This window comes from Apus apus, chromosome 9 (genome assembly GCF_020740795.1).
Source record: "Apus apus isolate bApuApu2 chromosome 9, bApuApu2.pri.cur, whole genome shotgun sequence".
Lineage (NCBI taxonomy): Eukaryota > Metazoa > Chordata > Aves > Apodiformes > Apodidae > Apus > Apus apus.
In genome coordinates this window covers 1948782-1975691 of record NC_067290.1, presented here as the reverse complement: position 1 = coordinate 1975691, position 26910 = coordinate 1948782, and the positions used below count along the sequence as shown (strand labels likewise).

General features: G+C 41.9%; 1 protein-coding gene across 4 annotated transcripts in view; it reads right to left on the bottom strand.

Moving 5' to 3' along the window:
• The window catches only part of IQSEC1 (IQ motif and Sec7 domain ArfGEF 1), a 158530-nt gene that overhangs the window by 55492 nt on the left and 76128 nt on the right, over positions 1-26910 (bottom strand). Inside the window, exon 1 of one of the 4 annotated variants that reach the window (XM_051627461.1) lies at positions 16142-16367. The exons of 2 other annotated variants lie outside the window; for them this stretch is intronic. In XM_051627461.1, coding sequence (XP_051483421.1) covers positions 16142-16206 — 65 coding nt within the window. In that variant the 5' untranslated portion in view covers positions 16207-16367. Of the gene's footprint in view, positions 1-16141; positions 16368-26910 lie in introns of those variants that run through there. One more of the 4 variants, XM_051627462.1, reaches the window with a different exon arrangement.

Here is a 26910-nt window from a genome sequence, read left to right as displayed (position 1 = left end):
TTAGTGAAAGATTGCTCCCATAGGATACTTTTGACATGCTTTGCAGCAAAGCATCCCAAGGGATGGTGTTTCTAGCTAATGAAAGCAAAACAGTATCAGGTAGGCAAAATACACCAGGAGCTATCAGGCAAAGAAAACACTTTGCTTTCACGTGAATGCTGTTATTGTTAAGGAATAAAGGAAAAAAACCCTTTACATTAAAGGAGTTGTACACAACAGGAAACATTTTAAAACTGAGTCCTCGTCAAGGTTTACACTGAAGTAGTGATGACTAATAACAACCTGTGTTTGTTTTATATTTACAGTAGGGCATTCTCACATTGTTGCAGTGTATGCACTTTCCCTCTTCCACAGTATCCCCTTTTCATCTGTTTCACATAAAAATTTACCATCTGCCTCATCCTGTGTACACACAACATTGACAGCAAAAGGAAACTTTACTTTTTTTTAATCATTCAAAAGACTTAGTAAACACTCCACACGTGCAGGAATATAAGCATTTGCAGCACGTCCCCTACCTTTTGTTTTAGGAACAGGTACACCCCAACTCTAAAGGAGTACAATTCCACATGATTCCAACACGCCCTGTGCTTCTTAGTCAGCTCTCATTCACATGTATACAAACATCAGGAATAAAGCCCTTCTGTTGTCTCTCTGAAATGAAATGCTGAGACCCTAGCTGCACACACAGCACAGCAGTCCCTTCACCAGTTCAAAGTACAGAGAAAGCTCTGAAAGAACGTTTCCACTGGTCCAGAGTGCCAGAGAGATCAAGGTTAACACTGGCAAAACTCTCCTAGCCTGAACAGCATGTACTTTTTAAAGTGAAGGCGAAAAAAGCCCCTCAGATTTCTGAAAATGTTTCTATAAACATGTAAAAATGAAAGCAAGTCCTCCTTCTTTGCCCATCAAAATATTACTCTACCCAAAAGGCATTTTCAAACATACTTTACCCAAGCTGGAAATATTTGCAGTGTGCACATATCACTTTTTCCAAAAAGGAAGTTGACAGGAAACTAATCCCTTTCCCTCCCTGATACAGCTGGCTTTCAACTTAAAAATGACAAATTATCCAGAGTTTTGCTAGTGACATTGAAACTGTGTAACCAGCCATTAAAAGCAAACAAATCATTCTCTTTCAAGTATCCATTAAAGAAATTAGTAATGCTTCACCTTCTCTCTTCTTGGTTCTGTTGTACTGTGCAGCCACACTATTTAATATATCTCAGATACATTAACTACAAGCCTGTTTCTAAGTACCTTCCAAACTTGTTTGTAACAGGAAGTCAGGAATTATCACTACTTCCTCCTTCTTAGGCTCTGTGGCTTTTTTTTTACCTTCCTTGCCCTTTGTGAACTATTGTGAAGATTGTGAACTATTTAATAACCCTTCCAGATTGATTATAACCTCATGTTGACATTTTAGTAATGATGCCTTCAATGGATCACTTAACCTTTACATCAACAAAAAGGGTACTGCCCTAATCAGAAAAAAAACTGGCAGGGGGGGTCTGCCTGAGGTTCTGATTGAAGTTAGGGGTTCCATCTTCATTTTTATTTTGTCTTCCATGGTTTTTGTCAGACATTAATATGATCCTTGACTGACTGTAGTGCTCGATCTCATTTTGCTCGTAGGCCTATTTCCCTGCCACCACATCTGACCTTTGAAGCAGGGAGATACTTCTCTCCCCACCAGCAGCACAGCCAGTGCTGGGGTTGGAGGCTCCATCCTTCCAGCTCCCCCCAGCTGGCGAGCTCTGGGCAGCTGCAGCTTCCTACAAATTACTTCATGGAAGTGGAAATCCACTGCCAAAGAAAAGCAGCTTGCTTTCTGCCTCTTGCTGCTTCACACATGTTTGGAAAAGAAAATTATTTTCAACCAATACAACCTGCGTGAAGCTCTGAGGCTGAGAAGATGTACTGCTTCACTGTGGAGGAATTGTGGACGGAGCACTGGGGTGCAGGAGCATGGGATTAGGGTCACCCTGCCCTGGTCTATCTTGAAGGACTGTGTGCTAGAAAGGTACCTTTGCTTCCACACAAACTCAGGACAAGAGCCAGCCCCTGCAGGGTCTGAAGGGCCATTTTTATCTATCCACTTAGTAAAAATACCAATGCACAAAAATGCCAGGGACTCCACTCCAGGTGCTCTTGCAACAGGAATCAGAGTAAGTCCCCATGTCACGGGGGAGCAGTGAGACACCTCCCTAGCACCACTTCACTTCCAGTGGCCACCTGGGACACACTCTCAGATAGATGAGAAATTAAGTATGTGTAGTGCACCACAAAAATGGAGACTGTAACTGGAATTCCCAACTGGAATTAGAAATAATTTCTTAACAAAGGTTTTTGATTGGAAGCATCTGCTACCTACTAGACATGTCCAATAGAATAGAATTACTGATTCAGTGTTTAAAAAATTCTAGTGGAATTATTTGGTTCATCTCCCTTCAGTATTCTATGGCATATTACTAAGGGGACAGGCAATATGCTTAGTATTCCAACTGTGTAATCTTAAGAGAATGCAAAACAGTTGAAATGAACCTTTCATTTTTAGAAGTCCCAATTGTTTTATCACACTCCTGTTTCAGCAGAAAACAGACATTCATTATCTGCCAAGCCAGAAAAAGAGAAAGGTTGCTTGCCACTATTTTACAAAGAAGCAGAGAATGGAGAAGCTAAACAGTGAAAATGGAAATGAAATATTTCAAAATAATATAAATATATAAAAATATAAATAATAAATAATCAGTACTGTTAATATGACTTTGCATGAACAAAACCTGAAAACAGAGCCATAGAAAACTTCGTGTCTTTGTACATCTAAATTACTCTTTTGAAAGTCAGTACTGACTGACTCAATATTTTATAAGAAACTGACATGAGAAGTCTCTTCCTGTGTAAACCTCAATTTGTCATACTGTTAAAGAAGCCCCAAACACCACTGTATCCAGGAGGAATAGGGAAGAAGAAAGGGTTACAGTGAAATAGAAACAGACTGAGTACAGTACTTTTTAACATACTGCAACGGGTATGCAAACTACTAATGAAAGGTTGATTTTACTTCTTGCAATGACTATAAACCAGTTTTAAATACCAAACATAGATGGATTGGGGGATATTATTTTCTTTTGTGTGTTTATGGCTCCAGACTTCGCGTAAGAGCTAAGCCACACACTGCAAACACTCTGAAATGAACCCACACCAGCTGCAGTGCTACACGTGCATGTGAGGAGGATCTGCTGGCTCCATCAGCAGGGCAGCGAGACCAGGGTCATCCCGCCGCCGCTAACGCTGCACTTACCCTCCTGCACACCGAGCTCTGAGGGCGACAGAATCAAAGCTCACTGCTCCCTCTGAACCCAAGATTAATACCAATGTCCAGGCAGTGGCTGCCAAAAGCTGCTTTTCTAACTCATTTGCCTAGATGTCAAAGCTGAGTGACACGGTGCATGGCCATGCCTGGGGACAAAAGCAGGATACAATCGATCCAGGCTGGCAGAACGGGAAGTAGATGTTGTTGCAAGCTAGAAAAAGGTCATGATTTTTAAAGTTCTTTCCCATTGCTCAGGAGGTAAGTTCATTTCAAGAACTGCCTAGTAAGATAAACCTGTGTCTCCTCCTTCCCTCTGCCTAGTGGCCAAAGGTGGCTGTGTGGTTAGCCATGACCAAAGCAAAACATTTCCTCTCTGGGCATTTTAGCAGCAGAAACCTGGCAGGTCTGTCTTCCCTCTCTCTTTTTTTTATACCTTCAGTTAGTACTTCTGATCACAAAGGCTGTAATTAGTAACCAGTACGCTAAAACCACTACCATATTTTAAAACAACATATTACTTCAGATCTTAGAATATCTATTATTATTTTTTTTTCTTCTTTTTTATATTCACATCTTCCTTTTCCTTCAAGCCTTGCCAAACTGTTATCTGAGCAAAAACAAAACTAAACACAATAAAGACTACATTTTAAACAAGAAAACCTCAACATTTCAGCTTAAAAAGAAAACTGGAAAGAGTACTCAGGACTTAAATTTCAGTAAAGAGCAAACCTCAAGCTTTCTGTGACTTACTCGTTCCACTGACAATAATGGAAAAATGATCAGAGAAGCTGCAGGTTTGGATCAATAGGCACAAGCATTTACCTCTCAGAGGGACTATACTATGAAAGAGAGATGATAACCAGAAAAGTAAAAAACCCTTTTTACTGAGGGTCCTTTATCTTGAGAGCTACGTGCATGTGAAGAGCAAGTATATAACAATAACATGAAATGCAAGAAATTATTCAGGGTTCCCACTCGCCCCAGAAGTCTCACAGTTTACAAGCAGTGAAGTATCCCAGTGCATTTGTAGGACTAAAATACAAAGATAATGAGAACATATGCTTACAGAAATCACCCAAATGTTCAAACCAGCATGTTGCAGATTTAGTTTGGAATTAAAAGCAACAAAGAAATTCAGCCAGCTTCTAAATAACGTAAATGCCAAACCAAAACGGCATGCAACATTTTAAAATAGAATCGAAAAGACATTCCCAGCAAAACTGAGCTTGAGAAATCATTTTAGCAATGAACATTCTCTGAAATCACTAGTTATTTTCATCATTCATTTAGAACGGACTTTCAACAGTGCAATATAAAGAGATGAAATTGAAAACAGGCCCTAACAACTGGATGGTACACGCATGAGAACCAGTCAGCACTAGAGTCATGCTGTAAAAACATTGTTTGGGATATAAAGCGAAGTATGACAACACAACAAGTTGGTGCAGCTATATCTTAAATATTTTTCTGTGGCACTTTAGATCCTTGAAAGTACAAACACAAGTTCAAAGGTAGACAGAATAAATTATTTTCCTTCTAAATTGCAGAATGCACAAGTAATATGAATACAGTAAGAAAAACATGACCAATTTAAAATCTTAGTGAGCATGAGAAGATAAAACCTCTCTCCTTCACCCTGACACCACAAGTGCTCTGCTCTTCAGGAAGCAGGCAGCTTTCAAAGCATGACTGTGCTAGAGTATCACCTGCAGAGACAGCAGCCAGAACTCCAGGTAGTCTGCATAACCTGAATTCAAACTGAACTTGAAGTATTTCTTCATTAATTCTACTTGTTGAACAGAGACACATTTGTTTCATGAAATTCCTCAATCAAATCCATCTCTTCTCTAACTTGCCTACTTTTCCCTGAATCCATGCAATCTATATCCCTCTTCAGGAAAAATGCACATCAACTTGATTCCCTTTAAGTCATACTTAGTGACTGAACAATTCAGCAAGCTTGTCCATAAACATTAAGATGATACCTACAGCTAAATTATCTAGATAACTAGGGACTCTGCCCTATGATTTGAGATGGATTTAAATACAAGCCAAAGAGTGAAGCTTTTTGTATTAAAATCTCATTTCATAAATATGATGCCCAGTAAAACTTCTGCCTTGCTCAAAAAAAAAATACCCCATATAAACAGGCCCAAATGCCCAGGAATGATGAAGTGCCACAATGTTTTATACCAACCATCTCTTTTTAAAATGTGGGGCTTAAAAAAGTCAAACTCTGTTCATAGCTTCTAATTATAGATACCCACTTGAAACTGATCCAAATTCTCTACCTAGCTCAAAGAATGCAGACCAGAAGTCGCCCATGGAACTAACTCTGAGCACAGAGAGAAGCCCGATGGCAGCTGCTAGAGCAGCTGCTGTGCTCACACGCTTCCAAATGGAGCCTGAAAAGATCCCATTTACATAGTGGAAATGTTTAGGTCAAATCTAGGCATTCTGCAGAGGAGCAAACCTCTACAGAAGGTCATTTCTTGCATATAACTTCCATCTGTACAAGTGCAACAAAGCCCTAATTTGAATGTGAAACTTTAGATGGCAAATATAACGCTGCTAATGCTGACTAAAACTGTGACTCCCCACACACAGCTTAATCTGAACACAGGCACTCACTTGACATGAGGGTACACCCCCTGCTGCAAAGCTGGCTTACATTTCAGTACCTGTGGTGCTCTCTGCTCTAAACTGGGAGGAGTATTTAATTAAAGTTCTGATGTAGGCATTGTATTATCTCAAATTACTCTCCACAAAAACTTCTTAATTTAAGTTGTTAAAATGCAAAACTAGCCATATATAGTTCATAAAAGCCAGGTTTTCAGCATTTTTCTTTCCTCCTCCCTCCACATTACAATATTCCCCAACAGAGGGGGAAAATTAGAGCAGAAGTGCATTATTAGTATGATTTGCAACAGATTAGAAGCTAGTTTTTATTGTCCTGTCTGTTCTATACTAGTAAACAGAAGTCAATTATCTTAAGAACTTAAACAAATCCCCAAATTCAATAAATGCAATAACATTAACCAACCAATCCACCTTCAAATATACACTGTCAAAAGTTCAAAGCCATTCTGATGGACAACAGTATTCACAGGCACTGACTAAAGCTTTGATCCAGAAGAGAAATATTGACCAACTTGTTTTACTTAGAATGCACTCTCCATTCAGCTGTTTCTGTTAAAAACAAATGAAACCTTTGAATGCACATCAAAGTAATGTCCCAGGTAATTCATCCCACTGCAGTTAAATATCATTGCAAGAAAAATCCAGACAAAATTTGCATGTGTCTCAGAAGTGAACACTAACAAAGCAACCGCTTCATTCTGCAACGCTGTGTGTAATGGGCTGCCAGTAACAGCCAGTTTAACTTCAACCAGCCTGATGGGCACTGACAGAGTGACAGGGCTCCACAGGCAACACCTCCCTGTGCACTGCAAACCCTCCTCTGCTCTCCAGCCCATGTCCTGCACTCAAAACTACAGGAAAAAACCCAGCATCTACCCACTTGGACACCACCTAGTTTTAATTCTCGCTAAATGACCCCGTAAAAGGCGTTAACAAAAATGTTCCTTTTAAAAGGGCACTTTGACCCTAGATTCTGATGCTGTTACTAGTAGTTGAGAGCAGGGAAAGAATGATAAGAGATTATGTTCTCCATGCTGAAAGAGAATGTAAGAATTAATGAATATCTCTACTGAAACAGAGATGCACACAAGCGAGATGAAGAGTGAACCAAACAAAAATCTACTGAACTTCTCCATTTTAGGGAACAACCTTTATAATGGATAAAAGCACTAAGATTATCCATTTGAAAACAGCTTACTTGAGATTATCTTCAGCTTCCAAGGAGGAGAAGGAAGGCAAAACACCTCACACATCACCTTTGTCTAAGACAAACAGTGGCAGCATATTGGCTAGCAGACACAAGTATTTACTACAGAAGGGACAAACCAACCCTCAGCCAGTACCTATTTAATGCCTCATGAAGCTTGTCTGCTAAAGGCAAAGCTGTATTTTATTTTCATTATTTAGCAGCTGGAAAGTAACAAAGGACACTGACAGCATCAACAGAACCTGTGTACAGCTTACAAGTGTTAGCTTCTATCTCAGGGAAAGACAGACAATGTCATTCTCTGCTAATCTGTGTTAATCACTACCCAGCATGTGTTTGTTCAGCTATGACCACATTCCATACTTCAAACTCTTAAAAAAATTTATAAGATACTGTTACAAGGTGACTATGGCAATAATTTGAGGCCTGTGGCTGGAAGGAGAGTTGTCAAATTTATCAGCCCAATTTTTAGAGGTTTTTTTGTTCTGGTCTGCTGCTCCTCTTGATGTGTCAGCATAAAACATACTAATACCAGAAAATGTCACATGTGCTTCAGAAGGATGCTTAATTTCTTATAGGGACTAAAGCTACACATTTTCAAGTGCAAGCATGGTATCTGACCATTTAACAAAATCTGGGAAGGTCAGCCTACCACTGCAGACTTTGTCCTCTTTCTCCATCTAAACTCTTACACAACAGGGTAAGCTTCAGAAATCTGTGGAGTTTCTCAATGCAACCATGGTAGAATTTGACCTCAACTATTTCTTATTTATTCAGATACATCATTCAGCAACTGGAATCCTCTTATTTAGCATATTTACATTGACATGTATTTAAGATAGTAAGATATTAATACACATTTTAGCACTTGTATCATGACCTTTATACAGTTCTAAATTTAACAAGGAAGATTTAGTTTCTGCATCTTAAAAAAAAATAATGATTTGCAAGCACAGCTGAAACAGCATTTGATATAATGCAAAAATCCTTGGTGTTCTATACCAGCCATCCTTGTATTTCACTTCTGTTGGGGTTTCAGCTGTTGTGTCCAGCCCACCAGAGGAAGAGGTGATATAGAATGGCACTGCTGAGAAATCCACTTGCTGGTAATTAGGTTCTGTAAGAAAATAAATACTAGTTTCCTCTCCCCATTCAGGCCTTGGTGGATAACACTCTTCTTTCCCCTCTCATATACTGTGTAGCATATCAACATGAATTAGTTAAAAGATCCTTAAAAAAAAACCCTGTTTACTAAGAAAAAGTTTCAGACATTGAAATTTCATACCTAGACCAAAACTGTACTTTCATCTTAGATCAAATGTACTTGATAAAGGCTATCAATTGATTAATTTTAAGGTTTTGTCCCTTTACTATTTGAAATTATTACAAGTAAGATGCTGTATACAGAGCTGGGAACAATTTTTGAACAGGCCAGCCTTTGCCCTCAGGTCTGTCTGTGTGCCTGGGCAGAAGGACATTAAGAATCATCATAAACCAAAGGGCACACAGAGAGACCACACAGCAGAAATAGCAGCAAAACCATCTTTTTGTATTGGACACTACGTCAGGTAAAGCCACAGATCACATCACAACTGCATTCATTTAGGCCAAGTTTTCACTTAAGTAGCAAATGAACAATATACAAAAAGACCTGTTTGAAACAGCCAAGGGATTTAAAACGATGTCACTGATAAACATGAAATACTTTGTTCTCCCACTTGGATTTAAGAAGTAGTTAGCTAAGGTTCTCCCACTATGAACATCAGAAAGAAAGGGATTGTTCAGCTTCTAGTTGCTGTTTGACTTCTCTCTGGAGTTCTCTCTCATAAGGTTAGAGAACAGTGTACTTAGGAAAGGCAATCTAAATCAAGGATGGATCATCAAATGTCTGACCAGAGGAAGACCTTTTACTGTTCCAACTGAATCTTGATGTACACACAACATAAAAGTAACATTCAATTTTAAACACAGCATAAACCCTGCATTTTGACTGCCAACCACATCATGCCAAGCCTAAAATAAATGAAATAATAAGGCCAAAAGACAAAGAAATCCTGCTAGTTTTCTCTAAGGGAGAGCAATGTAATTTCTATGTGCATAAATGCAGATGGGCATGGGAAATTCACCAGGCAGGAAAGAAAATGGATGAGAACACAGAACCCTTGTTCCTGCTTCCAGTGAAGTTCAGTGTTGCTCCCAGGTTAGTGAGAAAGGGAACTGGCCTTGAGCAGCCACCTGGAGAGGTCTGTGCTGTGACTAACTGGAAGAGAACCACTGCCAGCCAGTCTTTAATCACATGCATCCTCATGAAAGCAAGACTTTTATCCTCTGCAACACACCCGAGGTTTATATCCAAGTGTACAGAATATAATGCTCAAGGAAACAAAACAGTAAGAGAGCTTTTGTTGGAAGTACAGAGTTTGGTGGAAAATGTTGTAGATGTTACTTAAGACTGCAGGCAATGTGTTCAAATACAGAAGATATGTGCAGACATACTCAGAAAGATATTCTGTGTTTCACTACATATGACTCTTCACTCTCAGGACAAACAAGACCCTAGAAGATTGCTTACAACCTCTAAATCAGTTAATGAGCTGACATGCTTTTTCTCATTCACAAACTTCCTTCCTTTTACATTTCCTCTCCATTATGCTGAGCATATATTTTTTAGTTCTTTCTCTGTTACTGAGGAATTGAATGTCAGCTTTCAGTAGGACTCCGACCCCGCTCAAGCAATTGCTGTCCTGGATACCTATAAATGCTATTTCAAAGCTTACTATAAGCCAAGAACTTTCTCCTTACAAAGCTTATCTATCATTCATTTTTAAGTCCTCCTCTACGTTCTAAATAATTTTATGAGCTACTTCCAATCAATATCTAAAAATACAGGATTTACCACACAGAGTAAGAGTAATTGTTAGGTTGTACTGCAGCTTACAGCAGCTTCATTTCAACTCAGCACACACTTGCCCAGGAGAGCTCTGCAGCTCCTGCTCCCAGAAGCATGGACAATCTGCACGGACTCCTGCTGACACAGCCTGCCTTAGCTGGGGCTGCACACGAGGCTGACCTGCCACTGAGCAGCTCTGGGTCTACAATGCAGGACTTGGACCATTCTTAGAATGTATAGGATCTTTACCGTTAGCTAATTAGTAGCTCTTTCCACAATGGAAAATGGTCTTCTAGGACAAAGGCTTGAAGTTCAATCCCTGAAAACAAGAGTCACCAGTTTGTGAACTGAAAATGAAATATTGTGCAAAGACAGATTTTGAAAATGTCAACCAAAGACAGTCAGAAACGATCTTGTGTAACACACTGCACTGTGGCAGTGCAGGGAAACCTGAAATACTTATTTTCTTCTAGGCTAACCTAATAAAAAACACCTAATCACATTTCAATACCAAAATAATCCAAGATTGGCAACAGGTCATCAATATTTAGGACAATGTCCAATAAATGCTGTACAGTCCTCTGTTCTCTCAGTTTCACAAAGCATTAACTACTAGTTTTATTAGGAAACTCTAAGCTGCAAAGTCCCACTCTCCCAAAACTTGAAGCATTATAATCAGCTCCTTCTAGAAATCAGTCTCTACTAAATGCTCTATAGCACTGGTATCTTCTAAAGAAGGTTCACATTATAAAATATAAGAAAAGAAAATACAAACAGCAATAATGAACTGTCCTTCAAGAATCTAAGAACAGCTGAAAATAGTATCTAGTATTCAACACCCTGTGAAATATTGTTTACTTCAAAGCATGAGAACCACCCCAGACACCTCTAGAATGGAAATTCAACAGCTGTTGCACAGCACATTACAATAAAGCAGAACCACATGAGAAAGAAAAATAAAGATAAGTTTTATTCCCAGTTGAAAATGCAGAGGGAAGTTAGATTGAGAGAAAAGCTATTATTAAGCTGAAATATGGCCTGAAAATCAGGGGTTGATACAGGCCTGTTCAGTTCTATTAGGCCCAGGACCTGCAGCTGGATCAGGAATACTGCTGTCCACCTCACTGGAATGATGACTTCCTCAGCACAACCTCCCCAAAGGATGAGGGAAACCCTGTGTTTGGTATTATCTTTAAAGACAGAAGTGCTTCTGACGAAATCATCCATTCCTTCCTTGGAGTTCTGTGCCAGTGCTGACACAGCCTACCCCGACTTGACTGATGCAAACTGAAAGGATCACAAATATAATCATAGGAGCTGTAGGCTACACTGAAAAGAACAGCCTAAACTCAAGCTACACAAGCCACAATCCCATAGCCATGGCTGTACTGAACTCTCCATGTGATCTGAGACTGAATTGGGTCCATTCAACTAGGAAGGTAGGGAGCAAAAAGTAAAGTCAAACTGTGCACTTTCCTACAGTGCGGTTTTAGGAACGGCTGCAAACATAGCCTGCAACAGAAAATCCACCAGGTTTGCATCCTTGTTTCCCTTACACTGCATAAAGAGGACCTGAAAGGTCATGTATACATCAACAAACAGAAGGAAGTTAGTTTTCTTTTCCTCTGTTCTTACCAAACACTTAACCTCAGACACATCCATCCTTGTTAATCTGGTTAATTTTAAGGAGGACTGAAACTTTTCAGCCTAAACAATGCAAGTACCCCTCAAAACAAGCCTAGGGTTCTTCTGTTTCCCTGCCCTGTACCCAGCCACTTATGTAAAAAGAAGCCAAATCATAACTGTTGCATTTTGTCTGTGCTTGCACAACATAAGGCACCAGGGAATTGGGTCCTTTGTTTTTAAGCACTAGTTTAACTCAGATGACACTGAACTACTGAAAGAATCTGATTAACAGAAATACTATGTCAATTTCCTGTATTAAAGGCTATCAAAGGCATCATTCTAATTCTGTCCTTCTCCCACAGGGACAAAAGGTTTTTATTTTTTTATCATACTAAAGCATGGCTTTTTTTTTCTTTATTTTTATTCAAGACATTTTTACAATAATCTTATAAAAATGTTTCTCGCCTTTTGTCAATTGTAAGGAAGCAAAAGAAGATTTATTTGCAGTCCCCTCTACTGTAAATGCTAGGGCTTTGTGCTACAGTGGATTAAAGCAGCATCTGTTCTCTGAAAACCTGGAGTCAAAGCACATCAGTGCAGTAAACTTGCCATCTCTGTTTAAACCCCAGCTAGAATCATTCTTCCTCCAAGTAAAATTCAAATGAATTCCTGAAAGACACAAGGACTATAGCTGTGTACCTAAATTTCTTTTGGTTAATAAGTCTTGCTAAAAGCACAAGATCAGTAACTATTTTTCTGTAACAAAGAAGCTGGACTCAAAATCTGTGTTGACATAACTTTTGACATAAAAAGACAACATATAAGATGTTAAAAATTAACTTGAAAGTCCGGGGCCTGATTCTGCTCTTAGAAGTACACAGTCTTGTCAGACAATAGAAACAGAGAAGCAAAATTGGGAATAGGAGTTTGGCTTGTGGCCCATACTCTGTTTAAACATGAATGAAATCTAAACAAAGCACAGTTAACAAAAACAATACACTTTCTCCCTAAGCTCCAGATTAATCTCTTCATAATTCCAGTTGTTCTGTTGATCATGCAGTGTCTGGGTTAAGGGTACATCCTCATTTATTTAGTGTAACAAATAGAGCAATCAGGGATCCACCTTGATTAGAGTTTCTGAGGTCTCCTGCAGTTCTGTTATTAAATAAACATAAAAAGCAATAATTGATTGACAGCTACTATGATTAAAATATGCCTGGCTCTGAAATTTATGATAAAATTGCCATTGATTCTGGAAGAAAAAGAACTATGTAAATGCTGAAAAAGCAAGGAAATTGCATTCTGAATGCCCTTCATAAATTATGGCAATAACAAAGCACAACAGACCCAGCTAATCTATGTCCGTGTAGCATAATGCTCAAAGCAACAAACTGGGGTTTTTTTCTCCTCAAACTGTGGTCCTTCACAGTTTTTTTTTTAAAAACACAATATTAAAAAAGACAACAACTTGAACTGTTCCTTTGCACCTGCCAGAATCAGGCAGAAACTGGAAGCTGCACGGGTTGACAAAGAAGGAGGTGCATTAGTCTGGATCTTGAGCTTCCATGATGGCCTAGTGGATAATTTCCAGGACAACTTAATGGCATTAATGATTTCCAAAGTAAAGCCACCTTGACAGTAGGCTAAATGCAGTTTTACTCAGAGAGTCCCACAGCTGAGGCTACGAAGTTCAGTGTCTTGCCTTCCAGCGGGAGCACCATGCAGCAGCAGGACAGGTTTCACTAGGAAAGCACTTCTCTCGCTCTTGATTCCCAGAGTTCTACTAGAGACACCTGAAGTCTGAGTATCAGTGGTGACACAACAGAAATAAGTGAGGTGGTGGTAAATACCTACAGGTAGCACCTGCACAAGTGTTGGTTTAGGATGCTGCCTTGCCTCCACCACCAGAGGACCGGCTACTTGAAGGCCAGCTTCCACAGGCCACAGCTGGGGCAAATACAGTTTGCAAGCATAGTTAGAGGAATCAGCTAAGTGTGCTCATCAGCATCACAATTATGAGATCTTCCCCTTCAGCAGGTTTGTTCCTTGAATTGCCATCTTTATACTTCAGAAAACACAATCAGCATGAAGGTAAACGGTTGTTTCAAACTAGTTGTTCCACCCAAAGTTCTAGCACTTAACCTCTAGATCATCAAAGGCAAACCCAGCCTCCAAGGGATGGAAGAGTATTCTAATGAAGAACAAATATTTGGAGGAATACTTTCTATAGCCATATGAATAGAGAAACACAACTTTCTTCAGAGAATTTTCATTCTGCAACTATGAAATGGTCACAGGGTGAGAAAAATCATACCAAGCCTGTCAAGGCTGTCTATTCTAAGAGTCACTCCCCAGTTCTCAGGAGGAACGCCCTGCCAACTGCTAGTGAAGATACCCTCTCCAGCAGAGAAGGTCTGCTTGCCCAGCAGTAACACCCGTGTCACCTCCTAGCAACCTTCCAATATAGATTCCTAACAAGAAAAACAAACCAGAGTTACTGTTCAACTTGGTATTCGTACTTTTCAGGTGAAAAACGAAATCCTTTTTGTTTGGTTACCTGAAAGTTGCAAATTATTGACTGAAACTGAATTGCAAATTGTTTACTAACTGCACCAGGATTACCAGAAAGCTTCTAAGGAGGCAAAGAAACAAGTAAATGCTGCTGATAAGCTGAGGGCTGTAATTTTCACTGGTTAGCTCGAGTGAAAATTACTACAGTTGGTATCTTTGATGACAGTGAATTATTTCAGATTAGTAGAAATAGGAAAAGAAGCCCTGGATGATAGCTGACTTTATACATGAAATCCCAACACTGGGCACCAATCTAACTAAGAAAGAAGAAAAACAGCTGGCTCCTATAAAGCAGTACTCTCAATATCTGGAATGTCAGGAACTAGAACAGGACGTCACAATAACAACAAATCTGGTACCAAAGTAAAATGGGAAATGGATCATTTTATCCAATAGGGCTTAAGTTCTCCCACAGCACTAAAGAGATGTAATGAATTCTGTGTTTATATGAAGGGTATCTGCCACAGGAACAGACACAGTTAAACACACCCACCCAAACTAAGTACTCAGCAATTCTTCTTTTAACACATCAGGCAGAATAATCAAGTTTAACTGAAAGGAAGTGCAGAGCAATGTGCAAATAGAGGGAAAAAGCCTGAAACAATGACCCAACAGCAGAACGCAACTGTGTGAACACAGGCAAATCTGTCACTGAAGTAACCTTTACAGTGATGTTTTGCAGCAAGCCATGCAAGTGTGATGCCAATTCTGCAAACACCACCCGCTCCACCTGAGGAATCTATAAGCTCAACTTTATTATTTTCCTTAGGGGTAAAAAATGGGCGTAAGAATCATTAATTGTGTGACTAAAGCATACTATAAAACGTTCTTCTTTATCAAAGAACATTTTCCTTTTCTTTCCCAGAAAAGACACTGTTGCACTCACACGTGGTTACACTGAATCTAGTCACTTCCTCCTTCATGTTTTTCCACACAGGCACACACCCAGCGCTGGGATGTCGCCCACCTTTATTTAAACCCAGCATTTCTTGAACGGCCCATCAGCTCAGCATTTCATCAAGTCGTTGGGTGGGATAAACTTTCACAGCGCGTCGGAGGGAATTCCACTCTTATTTGCAAAAGCGCACTTGCCAGGATCAGTTATTTAAAGTCTAGCACGAACTCCACGCACTATTGCACAAGAGAAACGAGTTTCTGCATCTAGTTTTCAGGTGTCACAAGGAGTTCTGTAACTTCGACGCTGTTTTAGCAGTTAACAACGCCGCAACAATAGAGGCTGGTGCGTATGAACGTGACAAACCCCGTCCTGTTTTTCTTGCATCAGCTGTGCACAGGATCCCTGCGTGGAAAGCCCTTCAGCTCGGCTGCTCCGCTCCCTTTCCCGGCCGAGGGCAGCGGGGCCGGGGCCGCAGGGCACGCTCGGGTTCCCGGTTCAGGTACCGCAGCCGGGCAGCAGAACCCGGTTTTGACACCACTCGTCTCTTGGGCTCTATCAAACTCCACCGAAAGTGCTCCCAGGCGTGCGCACCCCCCCCCCCCCGGGCAGCTCCCGGCTCCAGGGGCTCCCGGCGGGCTCCCCCCTTTCTCTGCCACCCCCCCCAGCAACCACAGGCGCCCGGGATACGCCCGCCATCCCAAATGTCGGTGCCTCCGAGCCGGGCGGCACCGCCATCCTTCCTTCCTTCCTTCCTTCCCCCCTTCCAGCTCCCGAGCAGCGCGATCTCCAGACCCCCCCCCCCCCCTCCCCGTCCCCCAGAGCAAAGGGGGTGACCCCCGCGGCAAAGCGAGCCCCCCTGCCCGCCGGGAGAGGCTCAGGGCAGCCCCGCAGCCCCAGCCCCGGCGGCGCGGAGCCCCTTTGTGTGACAGGACGGGGCTGGGGGTGTGGGGGGGGACACACACAGAGGCCGGGGGACCCCCCGGGCGGGCTCACCAGCTCTCCAGCTCCAGCTCCAGCAACGACTGGGTCCTCTCGGAGCTGCAGTGCAGGCACCACATGGCCGGTGCGGGATGGCAGGCGGGGGGGAGCCGGCTGCCGACACCATAGCCGGCCCCGGGGCCGCGCCCGCTCCCCTCGGCGGCGGGAAGGAAGGGGAGGAAGGTGCGGGAGCGCGCCCGCGCGCACGCAGGCGCGATTCCCGGGGAACGCGCCCGCTCCTCCGGGCGTCCCTCCCCTCGGGGCTCGCCCCCCGCCCGGGCCGGCACCGAGCGGCACCCCCGGGGACCGGCCCAGGCACCCTCCCCCCGTCTAATTCAACACACAGCTCTGTTAATTACACCCGGCTCCGGCAGCCGCCGCAGAACCCCCTGCCGAAGGGTGTGGCTTGTGTTTCGTCGGAGGCCGCTTGGAACTCCCAGGGATGTCCGTGCCACGCCAAACAGCCGAGCTAAAAATACTTCAGAGGCACCGGCATAAGAATGTGACCCAAGAATTCAGCTTGTTAAACAAACAACAAACACCGAACCCAACAAACCCTGACTCAAGGCGACGGCAGCAGCTGTGCCGGCAGCAAATATTCCCTCTCTTTTTCTCCCCAGGCTGATTATTCCAGGGCACACAACCCGGTGAGGAAAGGGAGCGCTGGTGTCAACGCCGGCTGCTTCTGAGCTTCCCCCTTGTCCTGAGCAACCCAAATCCTACCGACCCTCCGCTGCTTTCGTACGCCCGACGCTGGAGCGGGATGGGTTGAGGTTCAGGACTGGGGCAGAACATCAACTCCGGGTGCTGCGACGTGGGCAGAAAGCAAATGCAGACAAGATAATCACACACGAAGTGCTGTGGAGGCCTGGTGACAGGAGGACAGCAGTTTGGGGAAGAGGGCATGACTTATTAATTTAAAAAAAACCCAAAAACCCAGCCATCGGAATCAGAATTTTGGATCAAAAAGAGTAATTAAAAAAAGATTTTCACGATTATCCTTCGTTGCTGCACTGAAACCCGACCTAGAAAGCTCGTGGATTTTGCTGTGTTGTGTCCTCAGTGTTCTCACAGTGTTTGTAAATGGGAATGGGAAGAAACCTCCACCTCCTCCCAACACATGGGAACTCCGCAGTAAAGCTAGTTCTGGCAAGCAAGACTTCATCACTAGAATTAAAAAAAAAAACAAACAACAAACCACCAACTGAACTTGATCATTGCAGTATTTGACATATGAGTAACAATCCTTCCTAATTTATTTTTTTTTCAAGCAGATTGACCGTGCAGTGATCAAAGTATTGCAAGAAATCAAGTCTAAACAGAGTTAATTATAACTTTGTAAATCATAAATGGAAACCATCTCATCTCCTAGAACACCATAAAAGGTTCTTTAATTTATATATATGCCTTCTATGTAGAAACCACACACCTGCAGATGAGAACACTGAAATGATATCACTTTCTCACACACTAACATTTTACAGACATATTCTAGCAAAAAATGCTTCTGCTTCATGATGCTTCCCTTGCCTTCCTCCCAAAAAGCCTAAAAAAGAGAAGGGTGTGCAGCATATCTGGAAAGTTAATCCAAGTGCTGAAGAACCAAAGTGTCAGCCAGTTCCAGAGCTGCTTGTTCCCAGGGAACATCACCTCCCCAACTACCTGCTCCTCTTCAAAATGCAGCCCAAGTTCCCAGCTAATCCAAACAACTAATAATTTGGAAGAGCACTTGCTACGTCCTAGTTTCTTTGGTAGACTATTCCTACAACAGCTTTAGCTTTACAGGTGAAACTGCACCACAAAAGCAGTAGATAAATAGTGTTACAAAGAGATTAGTGTTACAAAAAAACAGTAAGGCCCCTATGATTAATATCCTGTAACAACACAAGAAAGCAGGACAGGTTCTAACTTTGGGTTTTCCTGTTCCATGGAACTGTCAAAACAAGTTGCTTTCCAAACTGAGTTTCCCTTCACCAAAATAAGCCCCATGTCTGTGTTAACTTGGCCGAACTGTCTAACCACAGACACTCTCTGTCTTCATTTAGATGCCAGGGTACTGGAGAAGGGGAAACTATTTAAGAAAACAAGAATCATTCTTGGAGAGTTCAGGGGGGCAGTTTGTAAGTTTGCCATTAAAGGTTTAACTCACAATAATTTGCACAATATTTAGTGAAATTCTGTGTAGGGACAGAGCAATTTGCTCTCCATTTTTTAGAAATTGAAATATTCCAGTGCAAAGAAAAGCAACACTGGCTGCTCTCTGTAGTTTGAAGAAACTCAGCAGTTCAGTCAGAAACTAAAAACGTTGAATCAGGTATAAGAAAGAGCACAATGAGAGGCCCAGCTGTGCCCTTGTGCTGTATATACAACATGCCTCTTATTTACAGTACATACCATGAGAGCTGATCATAGAATCACAGGCTGGTTTGGGTTGGAAGGGACCTTAAAGACCACCTAGATCCAGCTCCCCTGCATGCAGGGGCACCTCCCACTCACATCTGTCTGGATGGTACAAAGAATCAAAGCAACTCTAGCAACTTCAACATTTGGGTACAGTGTGTGTTTTGCACAGTGTCCTGAGGAAGCACTAGGTATGGAGTCCAACAAGCATGGGTTTAACCAGCTTCCAGTGAAACTCAAGCAGGTTAAGGAAGGACACACCTACCCTGGCTGTTTTGATAGTGATGTCCCTGCAAGTCTATAACCAGAGACTATTTACACTGCAATGCCTACTTTCAACATCTAGTGGTTTTCCAGACAGTCTCTTCCCTTCACAAGTCTTTCACATTCTGGGACAGACAGACGTGACAACAATCCCACATTTTTCTGGTTCTGACTCAATGCTCTCCCGCATCCAGCTTCATCTCTCCTTGTAAACAGAGACAAATCCAAAGCAGACATAAGCAGTCCACAAAAGTCAACTGCTAAATGGAAACTTGTTTCCAAAGGAGAAAAAGTGCAGACAGCTGAGTGTGGGCTGTGACGGGGGGTGTGTACTGGAAAGGGCGGTCAAGAAGCTCTGACCTCAAAGCAGTCCAAAAATTTTCTGAACAATGTGCTTTTCTGAACCTGCTTCAAACAGAATCTTCCTTCGACAGATACGAATGAACACACTAGATAAGCAAACGACCAAGCAATAGTAACACAGTTTCCAACGCTGTGGGTAACTGTTAAAAGAGTTTTCCCTCCCTTTCCCTACAAGAATCTCGAACCCTCTACTTTGTTTCGACCATTCTGCTGCAAAGTTTTTGTTAAATAACTTCTTGCTTTAGTAAGTCTTGAAAACCTAAAGCAGGGTTTAAATGCCACAGGCATCTACACATTTAAGATCTTGCATGTATTCCAACAGGGAAAATTAAACACAGAAAAACAAATTCTTGCTGCACTACGTAGATGGCATTGTGGTTTCCTCGTCAAGGCAGCCTGATGCAATTATTTGTGGAGGGACTTTATGTTTCAACATTCCAAAAACCATCTTTGTTGAACCAGAATCCACAGGGCATATCCAGTCTCCCACAGGTAACAGTAACCCTAACCCCCAGTGCATAATCCAGGCTCACTCAGGTAACCAGTGGTGATATCACAGACATCTAGGCTTGACTTTTCAGGACAACTTGCAGGTGGCACCTAGCTAGGCATTTTTGCTATCCTGACTATGTAGGAGCAGTGTTTATGCTCTGTGCCAAGCACACAGAAGTGATGTCTCAGGTCTTAGGAGCCTCTTCTAAAAATACAGGCACAACGTGAGCTTCTGTGTCACTTTATTTATCTGCACTTTGTATAAGAAGCTTTGGTACAACAATTAGGACATATAGAAACTATATTGCTCTCCCACTTCTATGCTGGCCTCTAGCTAGCATTAGAGCTGCCACTAAGATACTGCAGAAATATACAGCACTATATAAGTAAGGAGACAGGAAAGTAATTTTTTATGTCTCTGTACCCTTATTCCTGGCAAAGCTACCAGTAAAACACAAAGTTATCTCTGCTTTGTTAGGGGGGGGTAAAAAAAAAAATCAACTTAAGAAAAAATTAAGGAACTAGGAAATCTCTGCACAAAAGGAAGTAAACTAAGATTTCAGACTATGAACTGACGCTCACTAGGTCAGTCCAGAAGTGGAGGCAAAGAGCTCTGAAGCAAGCAGGCTGGCTGGCCATGAGCAAAGTTTCCTGGTGCAATGGGCTCATTCCCTGCAGCTGCCAGTCCCTCCTGTTGGTACCAGGGCAGTGCTCAGCCAGCGTGACCAGCAAATGCCACTGACAAACTCACATGGCTCCAACCCTGTCACCATTATCGTGTTTAGCAGACTGAATGTTAGACTGCTCAGTCTTCCTTGCTAAAGCTCACTGTATTTTATTTCTAACACAGAAATACAATTAAACCTTCGATTAAGCACAACACTGAAATTCTGGTTTACCCATTAATTGACACAAATCACTGTTACTTAATGTGTTAATAGCTAAGATAAAGTTTATAAACCCCCAGAGTGCAACAAACTCAATTTGTAATTATGAGCACACAGCAATTTGTATAACATGCCATCTAAATCTACAGTAATTATGACCCTGCTTAAGGGTAATTCCCAAGTTAATCACATTTAATACACCATCCTTTCCAAGATCTAAAAGGCTGGAACGGGCATTTATCTTGCATTTTGATTGAATGAAAGCAAAGGGCTACCCTGAAAAACAAAATGGAAGAAGCTACTAGGGAGTAATTTTCTTCCTAGAGAGTACAAGACAACCCCACAGCACTGTACAATAACAGGTCAAAATACAAAGTATTCCTCTGACTTTGGGGGGATATTGATCCAAGGTGGTCACCCTCATGGACCCTCCCCCTCATCCCTCCCATGATGAACACTCTGCTTCTCATTCTCCCTCCACCCAGGCTTACCTGTACACCTAACAAAAACACTGTTCTGTACAAACATACTGGGATGCATCAGTTTCAAGGACATACAGCACACTGCTCTTTCACTGTATCCTCTTTTGGTCCATGATGACAATTATCAACAAACAGTAATTGATTCTCTAACTCTATAAAACACTATATTCTAATAATTTTCCTACATAACCTGGAGTTACATAGGAATTCTCAAATATGCCAGGTAATTCTTGAAAAGCTATAACACTACTGTACTTATTTCAGTTTTGTGTCCCCCCAAAATGGATTTCTTATCTTCTCTCATACACGTGTCTTAATTTTCTGTGCCTCTGTACTAATTCACTTAATTTTTTTAATACTAGTATACAAAAATCAGCATTAAAACAATAGCTACAACTTCATTTTTTAAACTGAACTTAGAAAGCCTTTAAACAAACACATCTGGGAAAAGACTTTATGTTGTCGGTTGCTATGGAGTAGGCAAAACAAGGAAGCTTTGTAGCCTTTGGCTCTCCTAAGAACAGATCCAAAGCCTATTTAAGGCAAAGAAAATCTTCGCTGACTTCAAGGGTTTGTTGACTCAAAACTTTACTTTTCAACTACCTATCTCAAACCCCCCCACCTTTACAAAACACAAAATAGTGTCATCCCTATGTGAGGGATGGGAATATCGAAGCACAGAGTATAAACCACAGCAGAGAAAAATGAGAACAACCTTCTGCAGTCACTTCACAGTGGGAGAACTAGAAGTGCAATACCCACTCGTTCTGCTTCCTTACCCCCTCCCATAAAACGAGGTACTTGGCTGTGCTGAGGGAGGAAAGGGTCTGTCATTAGCCCCTCAAAAGAAACCCTGCCAGTGAAAGGCTGTGAGCTGCAGCAAGCACACTCCTTAGCCCTGGGGCAAGGACATTGGAGTAAAAGGCCCGATTTTGGAACAAAAAAGGGAATTCCAGAATGATAACAAGTTTCAGAGTGCTAGGATACACGGCCCTGTGAACTCCAGCAAATTGTAAAACACATACACAACATCTCAGCAATGAGAAAGTCAAGGCATAAAGAGGATTAGATTGCAGTCAAACCATTAGACTAAAGCCAGGATTCCTGACTCCAAATTGTCTGCTGTCAATACACTGACCTGGTTTTGTTCCTCAAAGTCAGTAGTTAATCCTACCAACTCTCACTTGTGCAGGGAGCTACTGTAACTGTATGATTAGGGGCACTACAACACCGACTATTTACATCCACAGGAACAACATAGGAAAAATACCATTATGCAGAGCTTTCATTTAGTACAGTATTTAGGTACTTCTCTCAGAGAACTCTGAAACGCTGGTCACACTGCTGCTGAGCTGATGTTTTCATGCTCTCTGATTCTGCCTCTGCTCCTCACAGTGCTGCTCAGAGCAAGACCCAATTTTGGTTTTCCACAGGATCTGTCAGTACTAGATTACTACATTCATTATAATACTACCAAGGTGTTTAAAATTTCTCTTGACAGATTCATAGGCAAATGGAATCAAATTTTTTATTCAACTACAGTACAACTGCCTTTTCAAAAGACATTTATTGGGGGCTTTCAGCAGCCATCGATGCTGCTGTGACTCACCCTCCCTTTCTGCTCACACATCCATGGACAGCAGGACAGTGGATGCTTGGAAATCCCCCAGCAAAAGAACAGAGGCTGACAAGGAGCCAGAGAGCCCCTTTAGAAAGATGTTCATCTGCAAGTCGAGAAGGCCACTCTACTAGTGCCAGAAATTGTAGATTGAAATAGAATAAAAGGGAAACCTTTAATCTGCATTCTCAGGGGCAATAAAGGCAGGACTCTGGACCAGGAATATGAGGTGACTGCAATTACAAGCGTGCTGATTCCATAATAAGTATAATAGTCCTTTGTCTCTTCAGAGTAAAATATGTACTAGAGTGGCTCCTCCATTTTCCTCACTTGGAGTGTCGCATTCTCTGATAAATCCCGGGTTCCCACAGCTTAGGGCACACCTGAGGATTTGCAACACCAAGTCAGGGGTTCCAGGATTTCAGTGGCTGCATATTCCTTGCCCCTGTCAAGCAAGGGTAGCGGGCACTGAGTCCATGTGGCTTGAGATTGAGGAACTCAGGATGTCAGGAATATAGGCTGGTGCTCTGGAACAGCACCCCTCCCAGACAGAAGCTGAAGCCACGAGTCTTCCTCCCTCCAGGCTGTTGCTTAGTCAGAATGAAGGGCTGGAAAAGTACAGTAATCCTCCTTTACTAGAGAAATGGTACAGATCTGTGGTCAGATTAAGCCAGTACTGCCATGGAAAAAGCAGTTTTCCCTTCCCCACACCCCTTGCAGATGCATGTGTTCACGTCAATGTGAGTGGCATGAACAGATTTAAGCCAAAGCAGGTTTTGGCAGGTCGGTTTGGGATGGTTCACCTTATATAGAGCAGAGACATTTCTCCAAGTTACACCTGAGTACCAGTGGCATTGATAAGACCCACTGACTATGTACTTAAGGCACAAGAGAAAAGCAATGCAAATATTCACTTTTGATTACCTCTTGGTATTGTTTCCAAATGGGACCAGAATGGAAAATTTATTAGGATTTAGGACTTTTTTAAGTACCACTGTTAAAAAGCCATATGAAAAGTGCACTGACACCAAATGATACGCAGCTCTGTATTACCACCTGTGCAGTAGTTAGCAAAGTAAGTATCTTTAAATGAAGCTGGACCAAACACAACATTGGGATGATGCACGAGGTGCAGGTAGCTAACACACAGTGTAGTAACACTCTCCAAACACCCATGTAAACCAGCTGAAACTGGACTGAACCATTCTTCAAAATCATGCTGTATCACATGTTTTCCACAGCCTCCTCTTTTTTTCCTGCTTTCATTTTATGGCAGCAGTCACATGCCTTCTGCAGAAAGCACCTCTTTGAGATTAACAAACAGCTGAGATTAACAATGCTTAGTTATGCTTCACATCACCACCACCTCAAAAGCCCTCAATCCCCCCAAAAACCACAGTTGTCTCTGCTTGGCATTTAAGGTTTTTTTTCCCCATTCAAGCAATTCACAAAATCAGTAAGATGAGTGAGCTTGTCTCTGCACACTGGGTTCGTGCACACACTAACGTCAAGTGGAAAAATATATGACTAATTTTAACATGGCTTTACTAGTATTTTCTAATTCTGGGAAACACAGACTTGTTTTCCTTTGACTGAAAATGTAAAATGAATTACAATTCCAGAAAATACTGGTTGAAAGCTTGTGAAAGTGATTATTAGTCAGTCTCACAGCAAATACCTGAATGTTGCTGAGTTACCTTCTGCATAGAGCTGTCCTTCTACCTGTATTTGTGACACCTGGCTCAGAATAATGTGCTATACTGAGAAATCAGGACTAAAGTGCACCAACTTTTTCATGTTTTTTTCTTTCTGCAAGCACCATTCTAAACCCAGGAATTTTTCTACTTGAAGCTCAGACTGTATCACAGATGTTTATTTTTATAGCAACCAGTAAGCTTAAGCTGTTACTTAAATGACAGGCATCATTAAAATGTCCCATGTATAAATAAAAACAACTGACCTAAACCCAATTTTAAGGTAAGGAAATCACTTTTTTACTGACTTTTTAAACACAGGAATAACAAGAAGGTTATAAGGAAGGTCTTATTATTGACCTAATAATAGTTAGATATAAAGGTATTTTATGAAAATACTTTCATGGTTCTGTATTAATTCTCAATAAAACAAATTTTAATTCAGGAAGGATATTCTTCTACGTTTACATTTTGTCAAATGTGTCAGCACAGAGATGCAGTGTTATCACTCAGACAAAAGACTTGATTCAAATGCAGAACTACTGACAGACATGGCACTTCTTTGTGGCTGTTGCACATCCTCAGGTGACCCTGCAAGTGGCTGTGCTGGCACTTGAGGGTCCCTTTCCACAAAGCCCAGTGAAGGCCTCCTGCTTACAGCTGTGTGTCTAGTGCAGAGGGTGAGCACTGAGGAGAGACAAAGCAACAAAACCACATTCCCCAGGAGAGACCACACAGCACAGCAAGGTGCTCTGCTAAAGCCCCTATGTAGGAGATAAATATATGTCCCCACAGCACAGAACAGCCATGGCACTGACAATGCCACTTTGTGGTAACCAAGTCTCAGCCTCCACTAATCGACTTCAGTCTGTGAACTCGATTCAGTCACCATAAAAACTCAATCCTAGCATAAATCATGCAAACAAATACTGACTTCCTCCATGGTAACCTTTAGAGCCCATAGAAACTCTGAATGGTGTTTTGAGCCAGATAGAAAGTAAACAAGAATAGGAGGAAACAATAAACACACACACCTCAGCAGAGAAACGCTCCACGCATCACGGAATGAAAAGCATTAAAACAAGGAATATTTTTATTCCACGTTTTCCTGCACCAGAGCCTGGAGGGCAGCACTGCACGTTTTCATGTCCTCTCTATGTAATATGAGTAACTCCCAGACAAAAGGCTGGGCAGCACTGCCAACGTTCAGAGGGAGCTGGGACGCCTCTGCCTGTCCCCAGAGTGCGGTGGTGCCAGCCCTGGTCAGCTCTGAGCTGGGACAAGGCAACTTGTGCTCCTTGTCCTGCTGAGCACCCCACACCTTTCAGCCCCCTCCCACCCCACCTGCCTGCCAACACACCCACTGTACACTCCTGAAAACAAGGAGGCAAGATGTGAAAGAGCAGGATAATGCTATGTTGCCTTTCTGGGCCTTATTAAACAACAGGAAAGAAATGATCAGAAACACCAGATTTAAATTCTAGCACTGGGATTTACTTCAGGGGTACAGAGGCAGGTTATGTGTTGCTACAGTGACACATTCAAGCACAAGGAGACTCAACTCTTAGTTCCACCACACTCATTCTCTGATTTTTTCCTAAGATTGCCCCTTCCTCTCTCATGCTGAGCATGCCAGCACGGAACACAGACATGAAGCCACCAGCCCATGGATGACAACACACCTTCCAATCACCTTCTTGTTACACTGACCTGCACAGCTCTGTCTGCTCAGGTGAAAAAGGACCAGGAAAATTCCCCTTTGAAACATTTCAGTGCAGAAAACTGATTACATTTGGTAGCATATTAAGTGAAAGAAGAAACGTGTCCTTCCTGTTAGATCCACAGGGAATGCCCAGAAAGCAGCCCCTGGGACACAGGCCTCTCTTCTAAAAGCTTCTATCAGATTTGCCTTAAACCTCTGTAAGGCACCATCAGCAAACACCAACAGAAGAAACAATTTGAATATGAGTAAGAGCAGTACATATTTGTTCACAGATGAACAGGGTTGTATTTTGTTTCCTTTTGGAAAGGCATAACTCCTGAAGTTTGTGTCTCACACAAGGGTTATGTTTTGACACAACTGAAGAGACTAAATCATCAGCAGGAAGTTACCAGTTTTCATCTTTCACAATTATTAGTTACTGCAGTTTTGAATCTAGATTAAATATATATATATGTATATATACACCTATATATACCCCCTTCCCCACCTTTGTGCACAAAACAAACCAGCAGTTGCTCAGGGTAGAACAGAATCAGTGCATTGACTGGCATGCCAGAGAGGGCAGTCTGCCCACCCTGCAAAGGGACATCTCCACAGAACACCAACCACGAGGTGAGCAAGAAGGGACCTGTCTTAAATCACTGCCCTCAAAAGGTAAAAATGGGAAAAAAAAATTTAAAAAAATCACATTTTTGCCACTCATAGCAAAAAGGTTACTTTGCAATCACTACACTGCTGAAGGCACTTTTAACTTTTGGTTGACTTCTTGCCCTGTCACATAAAACATTTAACAAATTAAGGATCATCTAAATCTTAGACAAAAAGAAAATGAATACCCATTATGTTAATTAACTACATGGT